Consider the following 20,511-nt stretch of genomic DNA (forward strand, 5'->3'; position numbering starts at 1 on the left):
TCAATTAGTGAGGTCAAAAAGTTTGTTCTTGATCCAAAAGAACTGTGGACTGTGGGAGACCAGAAAAAGGAATTTACCGGAACCCTCCTGCGAGATCTATAAAAAGGAAGAAACTGTTTTTCCATTTATCAAAAAAGCGAAAGAAGAAGTTAGTTCCGAAAAAAATGATTGTCCACCTAAAGAACTTAAGACAGATCTGGAACTTCACTATAAGAACAGTCCTGTGACATTGAAAACTTTGAAAGAAATTTTCGAAAACAAACGATTGAAAATCTCACTTTCCAATACAATTATTGTTGACAAAGTTGACACAGTAGTTGATATAAAAATATTCCTTCATTCGATCAAATTGAAAAACGTTCCAGTTGATCCAAACTATTTCTTAATTCTTAAAGTTCTAAATCTGAGACCACATGTGGTTAAAAGCAAAATTTTGGGAACACAATATGGCTCAGACTGGTTCAATTACAGTTTCAGATAGAATCAAATCGCAGAAGTTGTACAAAGGGAAGGGACCAACAGCTTTCGGTTCTATCAACATCCTAACAAAATCAAGTGGACTATGTCGCAACAAAGTTACAGAGTTTTTACAGTCAAAAGACTTTTATACGAAGTACAAGGGAATCAGACGAAAGTTTCCTCGGCTAAAATGCACATGCTCGCTATATTGATGAGATTTATTGCTTAGATCTTGCACAAATGGACAAACTATCACAATGGAATCGAGGTATCAACTTTTTACTCGTTAATGTTGATGTTTTTTCTCGATTCTTGCGAGTAAAATCATTGCGAAGTAAAGGAGCAGAGGCTGTGGAAGCAGCTTTTGTCAAAATGTGTTCGAAAAAGAACAAACCCAATTTCCCAAAGAAATTATGGTTAGCCAAAAAAGGAGTTTTTTGAAGATATGGCCAAATTCTGCGAGGACGTGAGAGTCAGATATTATCACACTTATATTAAAACGGAAGTAGCTTTTGACGAGAGAGCTATACGAACCCTGAAAAATTTAATTTACAGCAAGAAAACGACAAATTATCCTACATCAAAGACCTGCAAATTTTCGTTGACGTCATTAACTCTAGAAAAAACCGAAGTTTTGGGTTGGCGCCCAAAGATGTAGTAAATGCTGACTTTTTGACTGTTATGTACAAGCGGATGAAATTACATAAAAAACAAGAAGCCTAATTTTAAAGTAGGAGATAAAGTTCGTTTGGTATTAGTAGAGCACAATTTTCAAAAAGGATATAAGCCTCACTATACACATTAAATTTTCTTCATATGAAAAACAAACACTTTGACTCCCTTCCCGACTTAATTTTTTGTTGATCAGAAAGGAGAAAACATTGATGGAATCTTTTACGAGCAAGAATTGTCAAAAGTTAAATAATCTTTTTTCAATTAGTCGCGCTAGAAAATGGACGGTCACAATCTGCCTTATTTCAAAGGAGTTACTCAGTGAGTGCGTGGCTTTGGAGCCTTGGCTAGAAGAGTCGCTAGAACAACTCTTCCCATGCTCAAGAAATACGTTTTACCTGCTGCAAAAAAAATGGACGAGATGTAATCGAGTCAGCCATTCCCAAAATTGGTGGTGTTTTATCAGGACAGACTTCAATTAAAAAAGCAGTAAAGAAGACTGCAAAATCAACAATACGAAAACAAGTTGGTGGTGGTATGAAAAAGAGAAAAAACACTATACAAAGAATCGTTCGGCAGAAAATTTGGAAAGACTTTCGGAAGAACCTTGACTAATCATTCTCCCAAACAAACGTCACACAGTACAGTCAAACCTCATGAATTCGTTTTATCTGGAATTGGTATCCAACGCTTCCTCTCAAGTTTATCCTCAAAATACAATGGCTTCTTTCACTAATTTTCTTCCCGACAAAAATGAACTGGATGGATATTGAGAAGTAGCTTTAGTCGAGGTATCATATCCCGGTATATGTTATAACATTGAAGGAGGATTGATGATCTTTCACTATGATGAAAAATTTGAGCATGTCTTTGCCATTCCACCAGCATTTTTTAATTCTATGGATGAATTTGTAAAGAGTCTTACAGATATTCCCAAAAAAGCACGACATCCCAAAAACTTAGATCCTCAATTTTCCATCAACATCGAAAATAAAAGTCGAAGACTATTTTTTGCAATAGAGGATCTCAAAACGTATCATTCAGCAAAAGTTTGGCTGCTAACTTGGGCGTTGAAGCTGACAAACATGTTATGCTTTATTCGAAAGGATCATTCAAGACCAAGTCCTGGGCAACGGCAGATCTCCCTTTTGATATTAGTGGAACACACACAGTTTTACTCTACATTGATATAGTTTAACCCAATTCAGTCGGTGATGTAAAATGTCCTCTTCTACGCTCCTTCCCATTCAAACAACAAGAGTTCCATAATGATGAGATTTTTAAGAGATCGCAGGTTCTAAGTTATCGCAGTTTTGAACACTTGAGACTCCATAAGTCCCTATATGAAGCAAAATCTTAAAGTCGTTGAAGGGATCATTGATGTTAGGGCACCGCACGATGCTTGGCCTCACTTGGCAGTTCTAGGTCCTACATCAAGTTGTTACGGAGAAATCGGGAATATACTTGCACAAGATTTGCAACGATGTTAATTGGAAAAGGTTGCTTCCGACAGGAGTAGCGCGCCATTTACCGTTCGCTTGGCCATATGTTGGTTTTTGTGAGGGCTGTTGCTGTCATCTTTAAGCTTTGTCTCGATTTGCTTCGAAATTGTTTTGGGGTGAGAGGTTTTAAACTGCCTGATCAGGAGATACGGTGCGTTTATGCAGGTCAACCGACAATCCGCTGCGGATTCAAGTGCGAATGAGATAACCAGATGCATGATGGAACATCTTTTTAGGAATTCTTTGGGCTGAAGGAAACATTCAAAAAGCCCAAAAAGTAATTCTCGTCGCTGTTGCAATGAAAGTTCTTGGCGACTCATCAAAGAACGATAAATCACTCAGAAGCACAGAGAGATGAAATCTAAAAACCTCAAAGAGGAATTAGATAAGGGTTAAGTATTGACAGTTCTTGATGCCCACAAGGTGGAAAGTTGATAAGATCCTGATTGTTAAATGCCCCACAAACAAGTTATTAATCCGATTAGACGAGGAAACTTCAGTAGGCGCCCAATTGAGCAGCTAAATTCCAAGGTCAATCTTTTAATTAAAGTTTCGCTTACTAGTAAGTTTCCTCTACCAAACGTCGTTAAAATACTCATAAAATTTAGACAGTACCCATATTCAGTCTCGGCAGACATAAGGGGAATGTTGTAATTGTTTGGTGTTCGGTCATGTAACCAGTCATCTTTTTAAATTCGTGAGGCAGGGGGACCCCACCTTAACTATTGCAATGCTCCAATATAGTCGCTATACACTTGAGGCTAAAGACGCGACCACTTGTGCGCTTTTACGCACTATGCATTAAGATTGCATAATGTTAACGCCAGCGGAAACACGGAAGCAGGCAAAGCAGACCTTGAGAAATTTTACCTGGAGCTTTATTGAGAGTGCGAAGAGCCCCCAAGGATGTTTTCAATAATTCGAAGGAATTGGCGCAACTACTCTATCTAGCTGAGTTTTAGCTTACTAATTTTGTAAACAATGTAGCACATCAGGCTGGCCGATTTGACTCAGCTCCTAAACCCACTGAGTTGAAAGTGATCATTTCATCTAAAAACATTCAGCTGATGTGCCAGGGTTTAACTGGGATGCCATCGATGAAAATTTTGTTGTGAATAGAGATACCATCATACCATCGCAAAATCTACAACGCAACGACTGATTGAAAAAACTGCATATATAGTCTTCAATCCTTTTGGTGTACGATGCGATTTGTCCGCAGACCCCGTTATAAACTTACGGACATTTGTCGTTTCAGTGGACTGCTTTGAGATGAAGATTTACGCAAAGACACAATTGATCGGTTTTGTGCCTGATGCGTAAAGCTGCAGCAGCCATCCACAATCGCAATGTCAGGAAGCTACTTCAGGACAGATCCAGATGTTTGGTTGCAGCCCCCAAGATGCATTAAGCGCTTTCGCTTTTTATAGGCCTCAAGAAACGTCTACTTGCTGTGATATTAAACCAGAAATTTGTCTAACATTGTACATTACCGTGGATAAAGTATACATGTGCACAAACAGTAACTTCGCTTTGTAGCGGATAAACGAAATCAAGGAAAACCCATTTTTCACTGCAAACCGTTTGATTGAAGTTTTAGAGTACATCAGAGTTGACCAAAAGGGAATGCGGTGCCCCGCTCTGATAATCCCACCAATGACGGCACTTGTGGAGTGTCAAGTGAAAATTTTTGCAATTCCGTAACTCTGTGGAAGTTCTTATGAAAAATGTGGGAGTTCCCCAATTTTTTTTATTTGACTGCTCGTGTCGTCCAAGAGAAAATCTCCCCGACCATAGACGGTAGTTCCTTCGTAATGGGAGCCGAGTGGTTTGTCGCTTGTTGGGGAATTTCCAGAAAGATTTATCTGATAATGGTAAATTTTGTTGAACGGGGGAAAGATTTCCGTGATTGTGTGGACCAACGCAACACGCTCAATAAGGTCTTAGAACATGCGAATGAAAACGTTAAGTGGAGGGTTAAGCCCCCGTACGCCTCATCGTGTTGGCAACTTGAAGAGGTTGCTCTGTTATTTTCAGTGAGTACAGTATACTATCCTCGGTGCATGCCGTATCACGGAAGAGGTTTCGAACACTACCTTTTGTCTTCCCGAGTACGCATTGAATGCACGTACCTTAATGCCACGGCCTGTAATCGCTGAGCATTGTCTATTTGCCCAGCAAGCAGCCAGAAATTTTTTCGCTCATTATAGATTGTGTATTTGATTATAGCAAGTGGTACGCGCGCGCGCTGTTCTATGCAATTGCGATTCGGTCGCTTTGGCTCAAAGAGTAGTTTGGATTGCCGGAGAAAGCAACCCTAAGAGCTACTATCCCCACTGCTCAGATTGAAGAAAACTAAGACGGTGCCGAGAGCGTTTCCGTTCCGTCGTAGAGCGCTCGTGGCCCAAATTGCTCGCCTGCCGGCTCGTGAAGTCTTTCTCGATCTTCTCAACTTGTTATTCCGGGCCGAAGGATGTACCTGAGTTAACGAAATGAGCAATGCTCTACCAAGTTATAGAGAAAAATAGTTGCGTTATTTTTCTTAGTCAACGAGAATTGAGTAATTCTAAGCGTTCAGACACGCATAAAATTTATTCTATTTTACGCAGAAAGCTCAGAAAAAGTAGCCATTAACATAATTTTTGTTGAGCTTGCTCATACTCAAAATCGATTGACCTTTTAAGCTGAAAATTTTTAAGTTTCAAAAAAGGAATGCTGACCAATCTTAGCCAAAAATATGGATCTGTTACCTGTCAAAAAATTACCGCTAGATTTGCCGATGTAAGTTTATTTTACTTCTTGCCTGAACTATATTAGGATTAGCTGCCTGGCTACAAAGTATAACGTTTGAATTTATCGTCGAAAGACTGTTCTTACTAGCTTTACCGGGTTTTGGGCTTTTGGGGGCTTTTAAAACCTTTTAAAATTAATACTTTAGGGTTCGGAAATCGATTTAAAAAATTGGTGATTTTATGGCCATCATTTTGTTTCTAATCAACTAATTAATGGCTCGATTAATAACGTTTTGACATCCTGGGCTTGCAACACTTGTTTTCGAAAATTCTTGTTATTGGTTAGTTCTTTTCTGATTTTCTGATTTCTGGAAAAGATTGTCAGTTGAAATTTGTTTGAATCGAAAGTTATGATCATGCTGCTACAGTATTTAGCTCTCTGTTACATAAAATGCAAAATAGGAAGACATAAAGATTTTCAGCAATTTTTTATTCGTGTTTTAAAGACTACGCTATTAAATGCCCACAGAATATTTAGTCGTAGTAATTGAAGTGCAAAACTGAAGTATTTTTTTTTGGATCAAGCCTCTTCTGCTGCAGACGGCAAAATGAATTAGTTTTAATTTGGGGTAAATTGATTGAGGTCAAGTCTGACTAAATAGATATCCACAAACAAAAAAACTTGGAATTAATAGCTGAAAATAGTTCAGGTTAATTACCTGAGATAATGTCACGCGCAATTGATATAAAATAACGCAATTTTTAGTGGTAATTAAAGTAATTTATTATCAGTTTTTATTGGCTGTAGGTTAACTGATGTTGAGTTTTCCCTCCCCCAAACTTAAAGACTTTTATTTTTGCGGGAGAACTGCCATTTTTATCTATATTTGGCCACCCTGAGGAGAAATAACCCCTACTATGAAGCATGGTTCGAAGACTGGTTGCCTGGTTTTCGCCAAATTATATTAATTTTTTTTCATCTCACTCTCCATTTAATCTAACCATTCCTGCAAATCTTAACTTTCTTCTGTATAAACCATTTTCTTAATCTTTCATTCTTGAGAATTTTCACTTCCGCAAAACAAATTGAACTGCAGCATTTTTTATTGCCACCTTAATAATCTTAGGACACTGTACACCAAATCGTATGATACTTTCTTCTACTATCAGCCAGCTGGGTTGGGTGAGTTTTGTCCAGGTTGGGTGAACTTTTGCATTTTATCTCTCATTTATACCCATATATAAATCATATACTCTATATATACTCATATATGTCACTATATTTTTGTAACTAATTATCGAACAGAACTGAATTCAATTCAAACTTTCTTCTTGTGTTCATAAAGTGCGATTCATAAGCATCATAAAAAATTCTCTAATTTCACAGGATTTCTTACATCTTCTCAAACAAAAATTCAAAAACTCAAAAATTCAAAAATCTCAAACAGAAATATTCAAAGATTCAAAAATTCAAAAATCTCAAATAGAATTATCGCGACATTGGCGGTGCATATCTGTAAAAATGCAGTGAATCGGGGTGAATTATTGTTGGACCTCATTTTCACCTCAATCCCGCCTTTCCTAAAACACTGAATTCACCTCGATTCTAACATTTTAGAAGATTTTAGCATTGACAACAGGACCCTGGCTCAGTTTTTGCCTTTCGATTGATAAGTTTTCAACAATCAAAAGTCGAAATACATATTATTTTGGATGAAATTGATAGTTTTTATAATTTCAAGTGATGAAATTCAACATACTTTTAGCAGCTCAGACTTAATTCTAAGATTAATTCTGGCTAACTTTCATTGAACTTTTACGAGAACTATATTTTGATCGGTCAAACTACCATTTTGATTCAAAGACAGTTGAGGTAAAAAGAGCAAACAATTATCAACTAAAGGTCACCAAATTACTGGAAATGTCATTTCGGTTATTGGAGAAAAATCAAGCTAATGACATCTTCCAAATTGTTGCCATAGAAGATAGTAAAATGTCGGTTATAGTATCTTTAAAACTCGGAGTATTAATTGTCATTTTTGGTCCTAAACCTGTTACTTCATTGGAATTTCAGGTAAGAAAAGCCACTAGTTTTCATTGACTCATTCACTAAACTAAATAGCAAAACTCAAAAACAAAACAATCAGTAGTAGCCCTAGTTTACACCTGGAATAAATTACAGACCATCCTTGATCAATTTTAGGGCGTGAAAATACTGTTGTCGACAGATTTTTAATTTGAAAAGAATTTGTCTGGAGTTAGCGTGATATCCTCGTCTTTGGGTGGAACCAAAACAGCCGTCCCCAAATTTGGCTAGACAATAAAACGTGTCCTGATACAAAAAAATAAATAAATCCAGGTGCGAAACACAGTCCAGGTGCGAAAACTAACTTATCTTAAAAATCACAAAAAACTTTAAGTCTTTCGGAGGTTTTCCAATTTTTTTAAGCTCGACTGCTCTGGTGAAAAGTTGTTCAGACATAAAACGGTGCTAGTTCTGTATGTACAGAATCAGTTTTTTTAAAATAAAAAGACTTTTTCGCGACCCATGAAACAACCATTTTTGAACCAATTATTTATGAAAAAACCCTGTTTGAGACTTATAATGCATGTGAAAAAACTTTTTCTTGACTCATGAGAAGAATTGAGCTAGCATTATAAAAATGTTTAACCTCTTTTTTAGTTAGGGTCCTTGAACGTTTATTTTAAGTCAACATTTACCCTCACCTAGAATTAATAGGTCATTTTTGTATTTCCAGGTTTAGACTAAGGTACGCCACTTAAAATGGCACCAAGCTGAGATCTACGACCCCATGGAAGAATTAAATTAATTTTGAGCTAGTTTTTCAAATCGTTTTTCTATCGGTTTCTTGGCAGCCAATTGTGTCATTTTTAGCAGCAAGAACGTACCAAAAATTTTTCTCTTCTAGATCATTGGTTGAAATAACAATGTTGATGACAATTTGATCAAATATATTTTCTTTCCAGCAAAAGCACTTGAAGTAGAAATTCCTTCACAATTTTGGATCACAGTTTTACCCAATTTTTATTTCGGCGAGCTGACTAAAAATTTTTAGTTTAGTTTGTTTTGGTTTTTGGAAAAACAATATGACGTTGAGAGAATTGATTGACAGTAAAATAGATAGGACTAGAGAAAAAAAAATCCAAAAGGTTTTTTCAAGACAGTTCTCAACGGAATCATTTTAAAAATGATCATTTTTACTGTCAGAATTGTAATAGCTTCTACGATATGAACTATTGGGCCAATAATAAATTTTTCTGAAAAATGTTTAAGATGTTCAAGTAGAAACCAGTTTTGAGCAATAAAATCATTCCAAATTTTTTTTCGTAGAAACCAATTTTAACCATTAATGAATAATTTCAAAAATATGGCAGAATCTTTTTTCAATCTTACTTTTTTCCCTCCTTTTGGCTAAATTGTTTTCAGTGAACTTGGAAAAGTCTTTTGTAATTTTAGATAAAATTGATCTGTTTTTTTATAGTTGTTAAAGTTAATTTTCAAAAACGGTGTTAAATAAAATTTTTAAACGGTGTGATATAAAATTAGTAAGAAAATTGTTATTGGTAAATTGAATAAAAACTGAAACAAAAGTTTGAGCATTTTGACTGGCAAGTCGTTTTGTTATTTTTTTAACGACAGTTTATGTTAAAAAAATGGTTCGAAATATTTTTTTGAGTCGATTCTAAGTCATTTTGGCCAAAATTTTTAGAATTAGGTTGGGAAAAAATTTATTTTTTTTTCATTTGCTCTCGCAAAATTAAAGATGAAACAGGTTCTCGGGTTCTTTTTGTTTTTTATTCCTGTAGAAAAAAAATTCCTGACAAAAGTTATCACGGTAAGTTATTTGTGTTTATATGCCTTGGTTGGTAAAATTTGAGCAAATTTCGGATAAAGAGTTTCTAGAGCATTTTGTTTGATTGTGTATTCATCAGCTGGTGACTCATTTTGTTTAAAATAAACCTAATTACGAATTAATAGTTTTCAGAACACTTCTGAAGCCATGAAAGTTCTCCTTGAAAATAAACGACACATCCCACTTTTTTAGGCTGAAAATCTTGGCACCAGACAGACATACTTCTCAGCATCGGGTCATGTGATTTCAGCCATCATCAATGGCATCCCCTCCCCCTCCCACTCCAGACCCTACTTTGTGCGGATTAGCAGGACTGGAGACTTCAGAAGTGGGTTCTGCGGTGGGGCAATTGTGGATCCCTCTTTCGTACTCACAGCTGGTCATTGTCTCTATGGTTTAGATGGTAAGATGCCGTCAAATTGGTTTCGGACCTTTCCAATTTTAGCTCAGATCGAGGTGTGTTATAGATCACGAAAAGTCTGGATCAAATATCGTTTTTTTTGCACGGGTCTTTTCACAAGGGTTTTTGAACGAGCATGTGAAGACACCGAAATTTTGAACGAGCCAGAGTCTAGATCATAGGTCTTTTCGGTCTGCCTGGGTATTTTCATGAGCAAAAATGGTCTGGATGGGTATTTTCATGCGCAATTTTGAACGTGGACCTCAATCTGGGTACGTTTTGATTATACGGGCGGGCAACATATGAAAGCGAAATGAAAAACATTTGACCGTTGTGAGGTGTCTTCAAAACATGCGACCGTTGTGAGGTGTCTTACATTTTCAATTGAATTTAGTACGCCCAAAATTGTTTAAAAAAATAGCCTACGATGTACCAAAAAGTTTTCCAATGTATTGCAATTGACGCTTTCTGAATTTTTGCTAGGCTCAACAGTGAGGGGACTCTGTCGCCCAGAAGATCGATCAAACATATTAAATCAAAGGTTTTAGATTGATGAAGCAGGCACTATTTTGTTACTCAGTTAATTCCCCTTTTCCACTCTTATACGCTGTTGCAAATTAGATTAAGTTAAAATAAATTAAATGAAAAAGAGGCCCGTAATATCAATTATTCTCAGACAGATAGCACAGGTAATGAAATTACTTGCACATCAAAAGAAAGAACAGTCAAAAGAAAGTTTATAAAATTAATTAGGATAACAAGAGGGAAATTCCGTGGTTCACTTCCCATATAAACTTAACCCAAATGCTCAAAATATCGCAACTGACCTCGCACTTAACACTTCTAAGTTTACTTTCACTAAACTAAGTTCTCCGGCCTCTCTAAAAATCAACTTTGCAAACTGTTTCAGTTCAAATATTTTTTCTCAAAAAAACAACTCTCAATTGTCCGCAAATCTTCTCTGTGTCCAAAAATCTCCCAATTCTCTGTGTCACTTCAATTTACTCTCAACCAACACACTCTAATGTTAAACAAACAAGCAAACAAACCATTCTCATAAAAAAAACATTGCAAGTTATATTTGAAATAGATCACATTCAGTAGGAGGTCTCTATTTGTCTATGAAAACAGAGCATTGCAAAAATATGCTCTGTCGCTCAACTGCTACCAACTATTGTTCAAATTCCACCCTATAATAAATACACGACCTTTGGATTATTATGTATACAAACCCACTTCGCGTTATCACACATATGCAAAAATTCACACTTAGTAAACATTGAATATTGCTTTGAAAAGTTCGTATCACTCCATATCCGCTATCAAAATTAACTAACTGCAAGCAATCCCTGTCAAAAACAAATTGTTGAATAAATAACTAAATTCAACCCTAAAACTAAGAGCAGTTTTTTTTCGAACCCTAAAATTAGGAGCAATTGTTATTCCTTTTTTTTAAAACCAATTCCTTCAATTCGTTGTAGTTTTCCTAAAACCCAAAATTTGTCCCTTAGGGGTCATCCATGGGCAATCGTCCTGGCTGAGGGTTCAAGTTGATAAAGATAACCATTGTCACAAAATCCGTCCACTTGTGCACCTATCCACAACTTTTAAAAACCTAACACTCAATAGGGCAAGAGCAGTGCGAGCGCACAGGTCTCAGGAATGTTCCCCCTTCAAATTATACTCAACCAACACGCTCTTATGTTAAACAAACAAGCAAATAAGCTAGTCTCATAAAAAACATTGCAACTTAATTTTGAAGTCGATCGCATGCTGTAGGAGGCCTTCGTTTACTATGCAAACAAATCATTCAAAAATTGTGCTCTGTTATTCAACTCCGACCAACTGTTGCTCAATTTCCACCTTCTGTTAAGTAAACGACCTTTGGATTTTTATTTACAAAAATCCACTTCGAGTTATGTGCATATATTCACACTTATAAAACATTGAACATTGCTTTGAAAAACTCATGTCACTCCATTTTTTCGATCAAAATCAACTAACTGCGAGCAATCCCTGTCAAAAACCATATGTTGAAAAAACAACTAAATTCAACCCTTAAACTATGAGCAGTTTCTTTTCGAACACTAAAATTAAAAGCATTTATTATTCTCTTTTTTGACACGATTTTTTGCGATTCCTTTTACTTAAATTTTTCTGAAAAACCAATTTTGCTAAAAACAAAAAATTGACAGTTTGGAGTCTTTCAAGGCCGATCGTCCTGGATGAGGGGTCTAGTTGATAAAGATAACCATTATCACCAGAAGTTGGTCCACGTGTGCACCTACCCACAAATTTTCAAAACCTATAACATTTATTATGGCATGAGCAGTGGGAGCGCACATGTCTCGTGGATGTTCAGCAGGGAATTAAAAATGAAAAGACCAATTTTCGTTCTCTACGGGTCCAAATTACTTCAAATAAAATTCTAAAGAATACAGTGTGCCAACTAATTGCCTGTCAAAAACAATTGTCCCAGCATAATTCGTTGCGAGTCTTTTGCGCTTTGAAGTTTTTAAAAAGTCGTTGGTTCCAAAACGCAAAAAAACGGAATTCGTCAAATTTGACCTTGGTGAGTATCTTTTGTCACTAACGGTCTCTGGTTATCAATTTTATTACCATTTCAAAGTCATTCGGCTGCTCAAAAAAGCCAAATTCTTGTTTCCGGCAACCGGGTCATCCCAAAGCGTCAATTTTTGGTTGCACCCGGAAGTTAAAAGTAGCATTATTAGAAAACCCATGAAAGTTTGTTGGGTTTCACTTCCAAATTCGGATTCTTCTCGTTGAAATTAGTCCACCTACAAATTTTCGGTTCAGACATCAACTTTTCGAGAAATTACTATTTCATTATCAAGTGCAAATAATCCTTACTTGAAAATATATTATTTTGTTCTTAATAAAGAACTCGAAAACCAATTAAAACATTTTTTTGGTACTACAATCAGTTCGTTTTGAACCTAATTTTGCCCATTTCTGTTATTCAGGTGGTCATTTTTAACTCAAAGCTTCAAAAAACTTTCAAATGACGCTAGCTTCAGTGTTAATAACGCGGCGCTGGTCGGTCGGATTACCGGGAAGCTATACCAACCTGAGAAGAACAATGGATGTACATGCCATAAAAATTTGGTTAACATTCGCCTAACACAACTACTTAAGGGGTTGCGGGGATGATCTGATTGGTGGTATTTTCATAAAACTACTATATCACGTTATCTTTGGTAAAAATAAGTTTCTTCTTTTCAAATTCACGTTCGATTTTTCATCAAAATATCTAATTCACATCAAAATTTTAGCTTGCTCTCTAGCGGATACCTAAAATTAAATCACACATTTGGACTTTGGCCTGATTAACAAATAAACTATGTTCAGTAATTGAAATATCTTGACAACTCAATATCCTTTTTATTCAGTAATTTGTTTTTTCAAGATATATCACTCAACCCCTCTCAGTGGCGCCTTCGAATCAATAACTCTTTACGAAAGAACGCTTATTCCAAATATCTAACTTAACCTATCTAACCTGATTTAACTCATCTAACTTACTCTCCCATGTCATTTATAACGAGTTTATGAGTTCTACAGCAATTATCTAAATGATCAAGAGTTTTTCCTTCTATTGGAATTTTGAGACAATAGTAAATTTAATAACATTTTCTGAAAGTGTGCGACATTTAAGCAGAAACTGAATTTTAACGAAACACAAGCTGTAGCTCTCAGAATGCCCTAGAAATGTGCAAATAGTCAAAGTTGTCTTGATAGCTGGTATCTTCTCACTCGGCTTTTGGCCACAAGACGAAACTTTCTTCAGGATTTACTAGATAAGTTAGTACTAGATATTTACTAGGAATGTAAACATTTCCAAAGAACAAACAAATGTCGATCAAATTTACGATGATCAAAAAGATTAGAAGTTCTCGGAAGTTCAGTCATTAAAAGCCTTCAAATACAAATTTTACAAGAGCTACAAGCAACGGGAGTTATTACTGATACTTTTTCTAAGAAAAGACTGTGTTATTATAAATAAAAAACAAATATTTTTGTGATCAAAACAACTAAATTACAGCCCTCAATTAATGATGATTAAATTGCGATTAACTAGTTCCGTTCAACCAAACAATTTCTCTATATAGCAACTACTAGTGAAGACTAATTTATCTTAAGATTTTGACGTCTCTTAGGTATTCGGGCCGAGTTTTTTCTACTTTTTTTAAAGTTGGACTGCTTTTTGCAATGCTAATTCGGTGTTCATCGTGGACGCTTCAGCATTCAAAGAAAAACTGAAAAATCTATTACCTATCCAAAAAAATCAAAAGACTGAGCTCGACAATAGTTTGGCATGAAAAGACGTTATAGGCATTCTTGTTTCCATTCCAAAAAATTTCGTGCGCTCCAGGGTCACTATGTCCAGACTTTCGTGCGTTCAAAGTTGCTTATGTCCAAACTATCGCGCGTTTCGAATTACCTATGTCCAGACTATCGTGCGTTCATTTGTGTTTCCAGACCGTGTAATTTTGAACGCACGACACCCCCCTTGTTTGTCCATTTCGGTCTGGACTTATAGAATTTCAGTCTGGGACCTCAGCCTGGGTAGCTGGACCCAGATACAAAGATTTTACCTCGACTTTAACTATGAGCTGGAACGTGTATTTACAGTCTTTATTGTACCCCTTTTTTGGAATTCTAAAGGCTTTTAATATGTCGAGATGTTATCCTGGGAACATTTCTTTAAATTTCAGAATCAGAGATCACAGTTGAGGTGGGAGATTTCACGATAGCAAACAGCATCAAAACCCGCTATGCAGTATCACACGTCTATTACCCAGACCAGTTAGCATAATTGTTTAAAATGACAGATAAAAATAAAAAAAAACTGCAAACTTGACATCGGATGACCGGTGAAGAGATATTTAGTGACTTGCATCCTAGTCTGCTAATCAGAAGAAAAGAGCGGCTTTGAATGGGAGGATACTAGCGTGAGGGGGGGGGGGATTGTAGATATCGCAATTTTTTCCTCTGTTGGTTTTTTTATGTGTTATAATAATTGAGCTTTTGATGAAAATGGTTACAGCTAATGAATGATAATTTCTAAAAGGTGCCCGTACAACTAACTGCAACTATTACGGCTCAAAATTAATTGACCCTCCCACCCCCCCCCCCCCCCCAGTTCGTTATCAACCTGACGCGTGCTTGGGAGGGGAGGTGGCTGCAACTAAGCAACTATTGCGCCCTACTCACTAAGCTTTTTTTTGGGGGGGGGGTGGGGGGGGGGGAGGGGGATTGAGGGGAGTATGCACAAACGGAAAAGATCCCAAAAGCTACCAATCATTTTAAATTCCTTGATGGGAGCACAATATTAATTGCACCCATTCCTTCCTCATTTTTCATTTGTCCAGCCGGAAAATTGAGGGTCAGAAATGGAAAAGGTTCCAGCTTTTTTCCATAATTTATGAAGTATTAGTAACAAAATTTTTTATAGGTTTAGCAAATCAATTCGGCCATTCGTTGATGACGTGGCCTTAATTAGTCTACGTGGAAGGGTGGAGGAGTTGCAGAGGGTTCTGCCTCCCTGTGGCCCAGAGGTGGGGGGAGAACTGATATTCGATGGGATCTTGGGTGCCTCTGGCATGGGAACTGTCTCCATCATAAACAGTGGACAGTTTCCAGAACGCCTGCTGGACATGTTTTTTCAAGGTCAGCTGATCACTTTTCTCCGAGGTTGCTATCTGTTTTTCCAGCGGTAATTTCACCATTGATAATTGCCCTTTGTGACCTCTCTCCCACAAACTCAGCTTGATGGGAGCATATTATGCGGGGGCGTATGGTTGCTATTAAACTGGGGGAGGGGGGGGGGGGGAGTTGGGGAGAAGGGTGAGCTGGCGAGAAGGGGAGGGGGTCAAACAAAATTTATCCAAATTACTATGACCCGTCGCAACTCCTATGATTTTCTGTGGAAAAGCGAGCATGATGAAAAGCTATATAGTAAGAAATAGCTTTCTATGAAATTGGTTAAATAATTGTTGTCCAAGTGCGTCAACCAGTGTTAACTTTCGACGGCTCCAATGCAAATGTGAAACTTCCCAATATTGTAATAAAAACTATTCGGTATATAACTTTCATGCCCTCACGTGCACATGCAGCTTTTAAATAATAACGAACTACGTAGTTTAGTAAATAACTATGTAATTTGTATGTGTGGGGCAAAAAAATGAGCGTTCCAACTTTTGTTTAGATTTTCTAGCGTCTTTTAAAAAGCATTCTGACCCACATTTGTAAAGTGCAAGGCAGTAATAAACGTAAAGTTATCTTAAATAAAGTTATTGGATTTATCATTATGCAAAAAGAATATGAATTTTCAAAAAAAATTTTTATTTTTAATGCGTTAACTATTAACATTACAGATGATGGAAATCAAGCTATCTTAGTCTTTATCCTAGTGGGAGTATATCAATATCAAAATTGTTATCGAATAAGTGCTCTATTGTTTTGGCATTTCCAATTCATGATTATTCTTGATACAGCCTCATTTTCACAAAAATAACCATAACGTTGCAAAAATTATTCGTCGCGTAAACTTCCTCAAAAATTTCAGTGTAATAGCTATCATTAAAAAATGTCTTAAGAAATAAGTTTTATTTCAAACCGTATTAGAGAGACTAAAATTGTACTAGGTCAGTATGGCAATTAGTTGTTTTAATGTTTCGTAAGATTCGGGCAAAGTAGATCCAATATTGCTTATTTTGTTTAATTTCACTAAATAGCATGTTAGAGAATCTGAATTTGTTCTTAATTAGTCTGAAGAATTGTTATCTTGAGAGAACTTGCAAGCTTTCAGCTAACTACTTGCTTATTTTTTAAAAGTTTTTCTGAGAACTGTACTAGGAAATAGTTCATACTAAGTCATACAGAGTCATACTAAGTTAGATGAAGAATTTTTCTCGTGAAAGAACTTTCAAGTTTGTACTATTGAGAGCCAATACTAGCTTAAGTATTAGTTACTCTGGTAAGTATTAGTTAGAAGCGTATTAGAGAATACGAAATTTTACTAAAGTAGTACGAGGAATTGTTAAGAACTTGCAATTTCCGTATTAAAGAGAGACAGTAATTGCTTAAACCTGTAAGTATTAGTAATAAGCTTTTTAGGGAATGTGAAATCGTACCAAGTTACTGCAAGGAATTGTTACCTTGTAAGAAATTGCAAGTTTAATACTAAAGGAATTAAAAACTTGAAATTTCTTGTAAATTTTAGATAAAAGAGTATTAGGGAATATGAAAGCGTACTAAGTTAGTACGAGGAATTGCTATATTGGAAGAATTTTCAAGTTTCGTACTAATGAGAGAGACAATATTTGCTTGAACTTCAAAGTTTTAGTTAGAAGTTAATTAGGGAACGTCAAATCTACTATTTAAGTACGAGGAGTCGTTTGTTTTTTTTTGGTAAGAACTTGCTATTTTTGTACTAACGAGAGCCAACACTTGCTTAATCTTTTCATAAGTTTTAGTATGAAACGTATTAGGGAAGACGAAATTGTACCAAGTTATTACGGGCAACTGTTATTTTGCAAGAAATTGCAAGTTTCGTACCAAAGGAAGTAAGATCTTACAATTTCTTGTAAGATTAAGCAAAAATCGTACTAAAATATTTATCTTAAAAGTTCTGGCCGGAGGAATAATTATCTTGTAAGTTTTGTTTGAATAACTCGTAAGATCTTGCACGATTCGTACTTAGGATGCAGAAACTTGCAAGTTGACTTAGTAAGATTTACTACGAATCTTGCAAGATAAATTATCCTGGGAAACTGGGGTAACATTGACGCTCATTAATGACTTTAATTAGCGTGTCACAATTTTGTGTCTGCTTAAAAATTATTTTGTTATACAGTTAAATATTTTTGATAATTTTCTCGAAGAATTCATGACAGGTTTTTTAGTTAGGAAAATCTATTCATAACCTGTACATCCATGATATTTGGCCTACCAAATGCTTTTTGTTGCGCCATAAGGAATTCCATAAAAAAACGTAATTGTCCTTCCAAGTGACTATCAAATGATAAAAGCGTTTTTGTTTTTGTAAACAAGTTATTAAATTACTTATATACTGTTTCAGCAGTCAAGTCATCATTTGGTATTTCTTAGCCAAAAAACAAAAATTTTTTGTCAAGCCTTATGGTCAGTATAAACAAAATTTTGCAAAAAGTTTTTCGTTGCAATTGAAATTTAAAAATTTTTAAAAAGCATCTAAATCAATTATTTTTCCTAACATTTATTTTACCTATTTTCATAGTTCGAAATCTGATCGTTGCTTCCGTATATGAAGCATACGTTTTTAGTATATGCAGAAAAAATGCCTTAGCGTGAACAAAATCTAATTTGATGCAGGTTAGTATGTATTTTCTGTCTAGAAAAAGTATGAAATTTCGAACGCAGATTTTTTCTACACTGATCAGCAATTAAATTTTTTTTTGCCACTTGATATTTTGAATTATGCATTTTTAAAATCAGAAAGCGTATGTTGGAGTACCAAAGCGTATGCTGGATTAGAGAACAAATTTTTCCTAACTGTTTACCACCTGGAAAAGTAAACCAGTTAACTCAACTTCAGTGAGCAACAACAATTTTTCAAGTGCAAATATGTAAGTTAATGATAATCACATTCCAACGGTTGGAAAACATTTTCTTTTTTCTTTCTTCCCAGAATTCTGTGCCAGACTGAACTGGTCTCTGATCGACTCATTCGAGCGCGTTGCTGAGAACTGTTGCACTCAGCATGTTATGGTCTAGTCTACCCAGGAATTTATACAAAAATCTGGCCAGAATTCGGAGACATTTGGGTCTGATCAGAGAATGTTTATATATTTTTTTAGAGTCGTCGTACATCGATATTAAACCATTTGACAGACGAAGATGTAGGGACGATTTAATCTGTGCAGTACCGATAACAGAGGGGGGTAGTGTGTGTGCGTACGATGATGGGGGTCCTTTGTTCAAGTCATACTGTGGTACTTCAACCCCTGAGTGTTTGTATGGGGTGGTCAATACGTTTCACATCAACGAACGATACGAAATGTTAGTATAATGAAATTAAAAACGCCCGGCTCGAGGTGTCAACGCTAAAAATTGCTAAAAATGAAAGATTTGCGTTGAATGCTGTGAAAAATTTATGAATTGCGATTTTTAGCGTTAAATGCGGTGAATGCGGTGAAAAGAAAAGAATTCACCGCTTTCATCGTATTCATCTCTAAAAGATGCGGGCGCTTTGCGGTGAAAATTATTTTTTTCCACCGCTATTTACCGCATTTCTTACATTTTTTTTCGACAAAACCTCGACCCACGAGGTTTTGTTACGTTTTTCTAGTTAATAACAAAAAATTGTTACGTTTTTCTAGTTCTATTATCTGTTTCGACCCCAGTTACAGATTATTTTTTGTTTTGGTATACAGCACGTTACGTTACTATGTAAAAAATAAGTTAGCACGTCTTTTTGCCCAATAAACCGGCGGGTCCGCTACAAATGAGTAAAACACAAAATGCCACCCATTACACCTATTACCTCAACCATCCCTCACTTTTACATAATGTTGGGGGTGATTTTGGTTGTAATTTTTAGGGGTATTTTCTCAAAACTCACCTCCATCCGCCCATCACCCCCTCCCCTTAACCCATTATATCATGCAACATCATAACCCCAGTACATTGTAACCCTGCACACAACATGCAAAACGAAAAGAAGAATTGCAGGGGATGGGGATGGGTTAAAAATTGCTAAAATACTTTGATTAAACGAAATTCCTATTGTGGCACTCACATTTACACTAACTTCAATAATTAAGCTTTTAATGGTGAATTTATGCGTCATTTACCGCAAATTTCAGCAGCGAAATTGCATAAATTCTGAACATTCGGCATATTCACCGCTAATTTATGTAAAATTTTAGCGTTGAAAAAAAAACAAAAAGTTTTTTCTTTATTTTTAGGAAAAAAACATAGAAATTAATGTGTTAAAAAAAGCGTGATTCAAAATTAAAACATAGAATTACATTGATTTGATGTTTATGATTTATGACAGAAGAAGTAAGAAGTGATTTTAAAATTTTGTTAAGTATTTTTCAACTTTTTTACTATTTTTGGGCCCGGGTAGAAATAGTTATCAAATTTTCAAGTTTTTGCAAAAAATTTATACATATTTAGGGACGTTTCATGCACAGCACTCAGCTATTTTTCAAAAGTGTCTAAACATACGCGCTGGATACAGCATACTATCAGCACTCATCAAAGTCATCATGACAGTCAGAGGTCACCTGATCAGAGGTCAAGGTCACCTGAAAGGTCAAACGATCAGAGGTCAAGGTCACCTGAAAGGTCAAACGATCAGCGATCACCCTCGTCTGAAAGGACGCCAGTTTCGAGGTCAAGATCACCCGTTCCCAGATCACGATCGGTGGTGTCGAGGTCGAGGTCAAGGTCACCAGTTCCGAGGCCACATAATTCAATATAGGTCACAACTTAATGGCGGGATATTTCATGACAGGAAGGGTGATAAAATTTACCCAGCAAAATTGAACTTGTATTATGAATTGTTCGGAAACGACCCAAAATGTTGTGGAATTCTTATCGTGCCAGATATGACGAATGTCTGACAAAAATGCCTTGCTTATAGCCTGTAAGCGGATGTATATCTTCTTATCAGACCTGATAAAAGTTTTGCAAGATTTTACACGATAGGTCATTCAGAATCATCGGGGGGGGGGGGGCACATACTAAACTTATAAAATCAAATAATAGAATAAAACGTGAGTCATATGACAATATGGTTTCTCTACTTTCCATCAAATTATCCTGTTTTTCCTGTTTTTTTTTCACATCTTTTTCAAATC

General features: G+C 36.0%; 1 protein-coding gene across 1 annotated transcript; it reads left to right on the forward strand.

The window, feature by feature from the left end:
• The first annotated feature begins 7,282 nt into the window (after window positions 1–7,282).
• Window positions 7,283–20,286, forward strand: LOC142345969 (myeloblastin-like). The gene is made up of 6 exons (XM_075398437.1): window positions 7,283–7,439; window positions 9,433–9,643; window positions 14,377–14,467; window positions 15,117–15,331; window positions 18,502–18,703; window positions 19,826–20,286. Exons 1-6 carry the CDS (start codon window positions 7,287–7,289, stop codon window positions 20,130–20,132), a joined length of 1,179 nt encoding a protein of 392 aa, XP_075254552.1. The 5' UTR covers window positions 7,283–7,286; the 3' UTR covers window positions 20,133–20,286.
• The last annotated feature ends 225 nt before the right edge of the window (window positions 20,287–20,511 follow it).

Source organism: Convolutriloba macropyga, chromosome 9, assembly GCF_964194025.1.
Source record: "Convolutriloba macropyga chromosome 9, txConMacr16.3, whole genome shotgun sequence".
NCBI lineage: Eukaryota > Metazoa > Xenacoelomorpha > Acoela > Convolutidae > Convolutriloba > Convolutriloba macropyga.

What these genes read in the sequence shown, in the direction of transcription:
- LOC142345969 (XM_075398437.1), top strand. Translation starts at nt 7,287, where the DNA reads ATGTCATTTCGGTTATTGGAGAAAAATCAAGCTAATGACATCTTCCAA. An exon ending in TTACTTCATTGGAATTTCAG is followed by an intron (nt 7,440 to 9,432) that starts GTAAGAAAAGCC and finishes CCACTTTTTTAG; the next exon opens with GCTGAAAATCTTGGCACCAG. An exon ending in CACGTCTATTACCCAGACCA is followed by an intron (nt 14,468 to 15,116) that starts GTTAGCATAATT and finishes AATTTTTTATAG; the next exon opens with GTTTAGCAAATCAATTCGGC.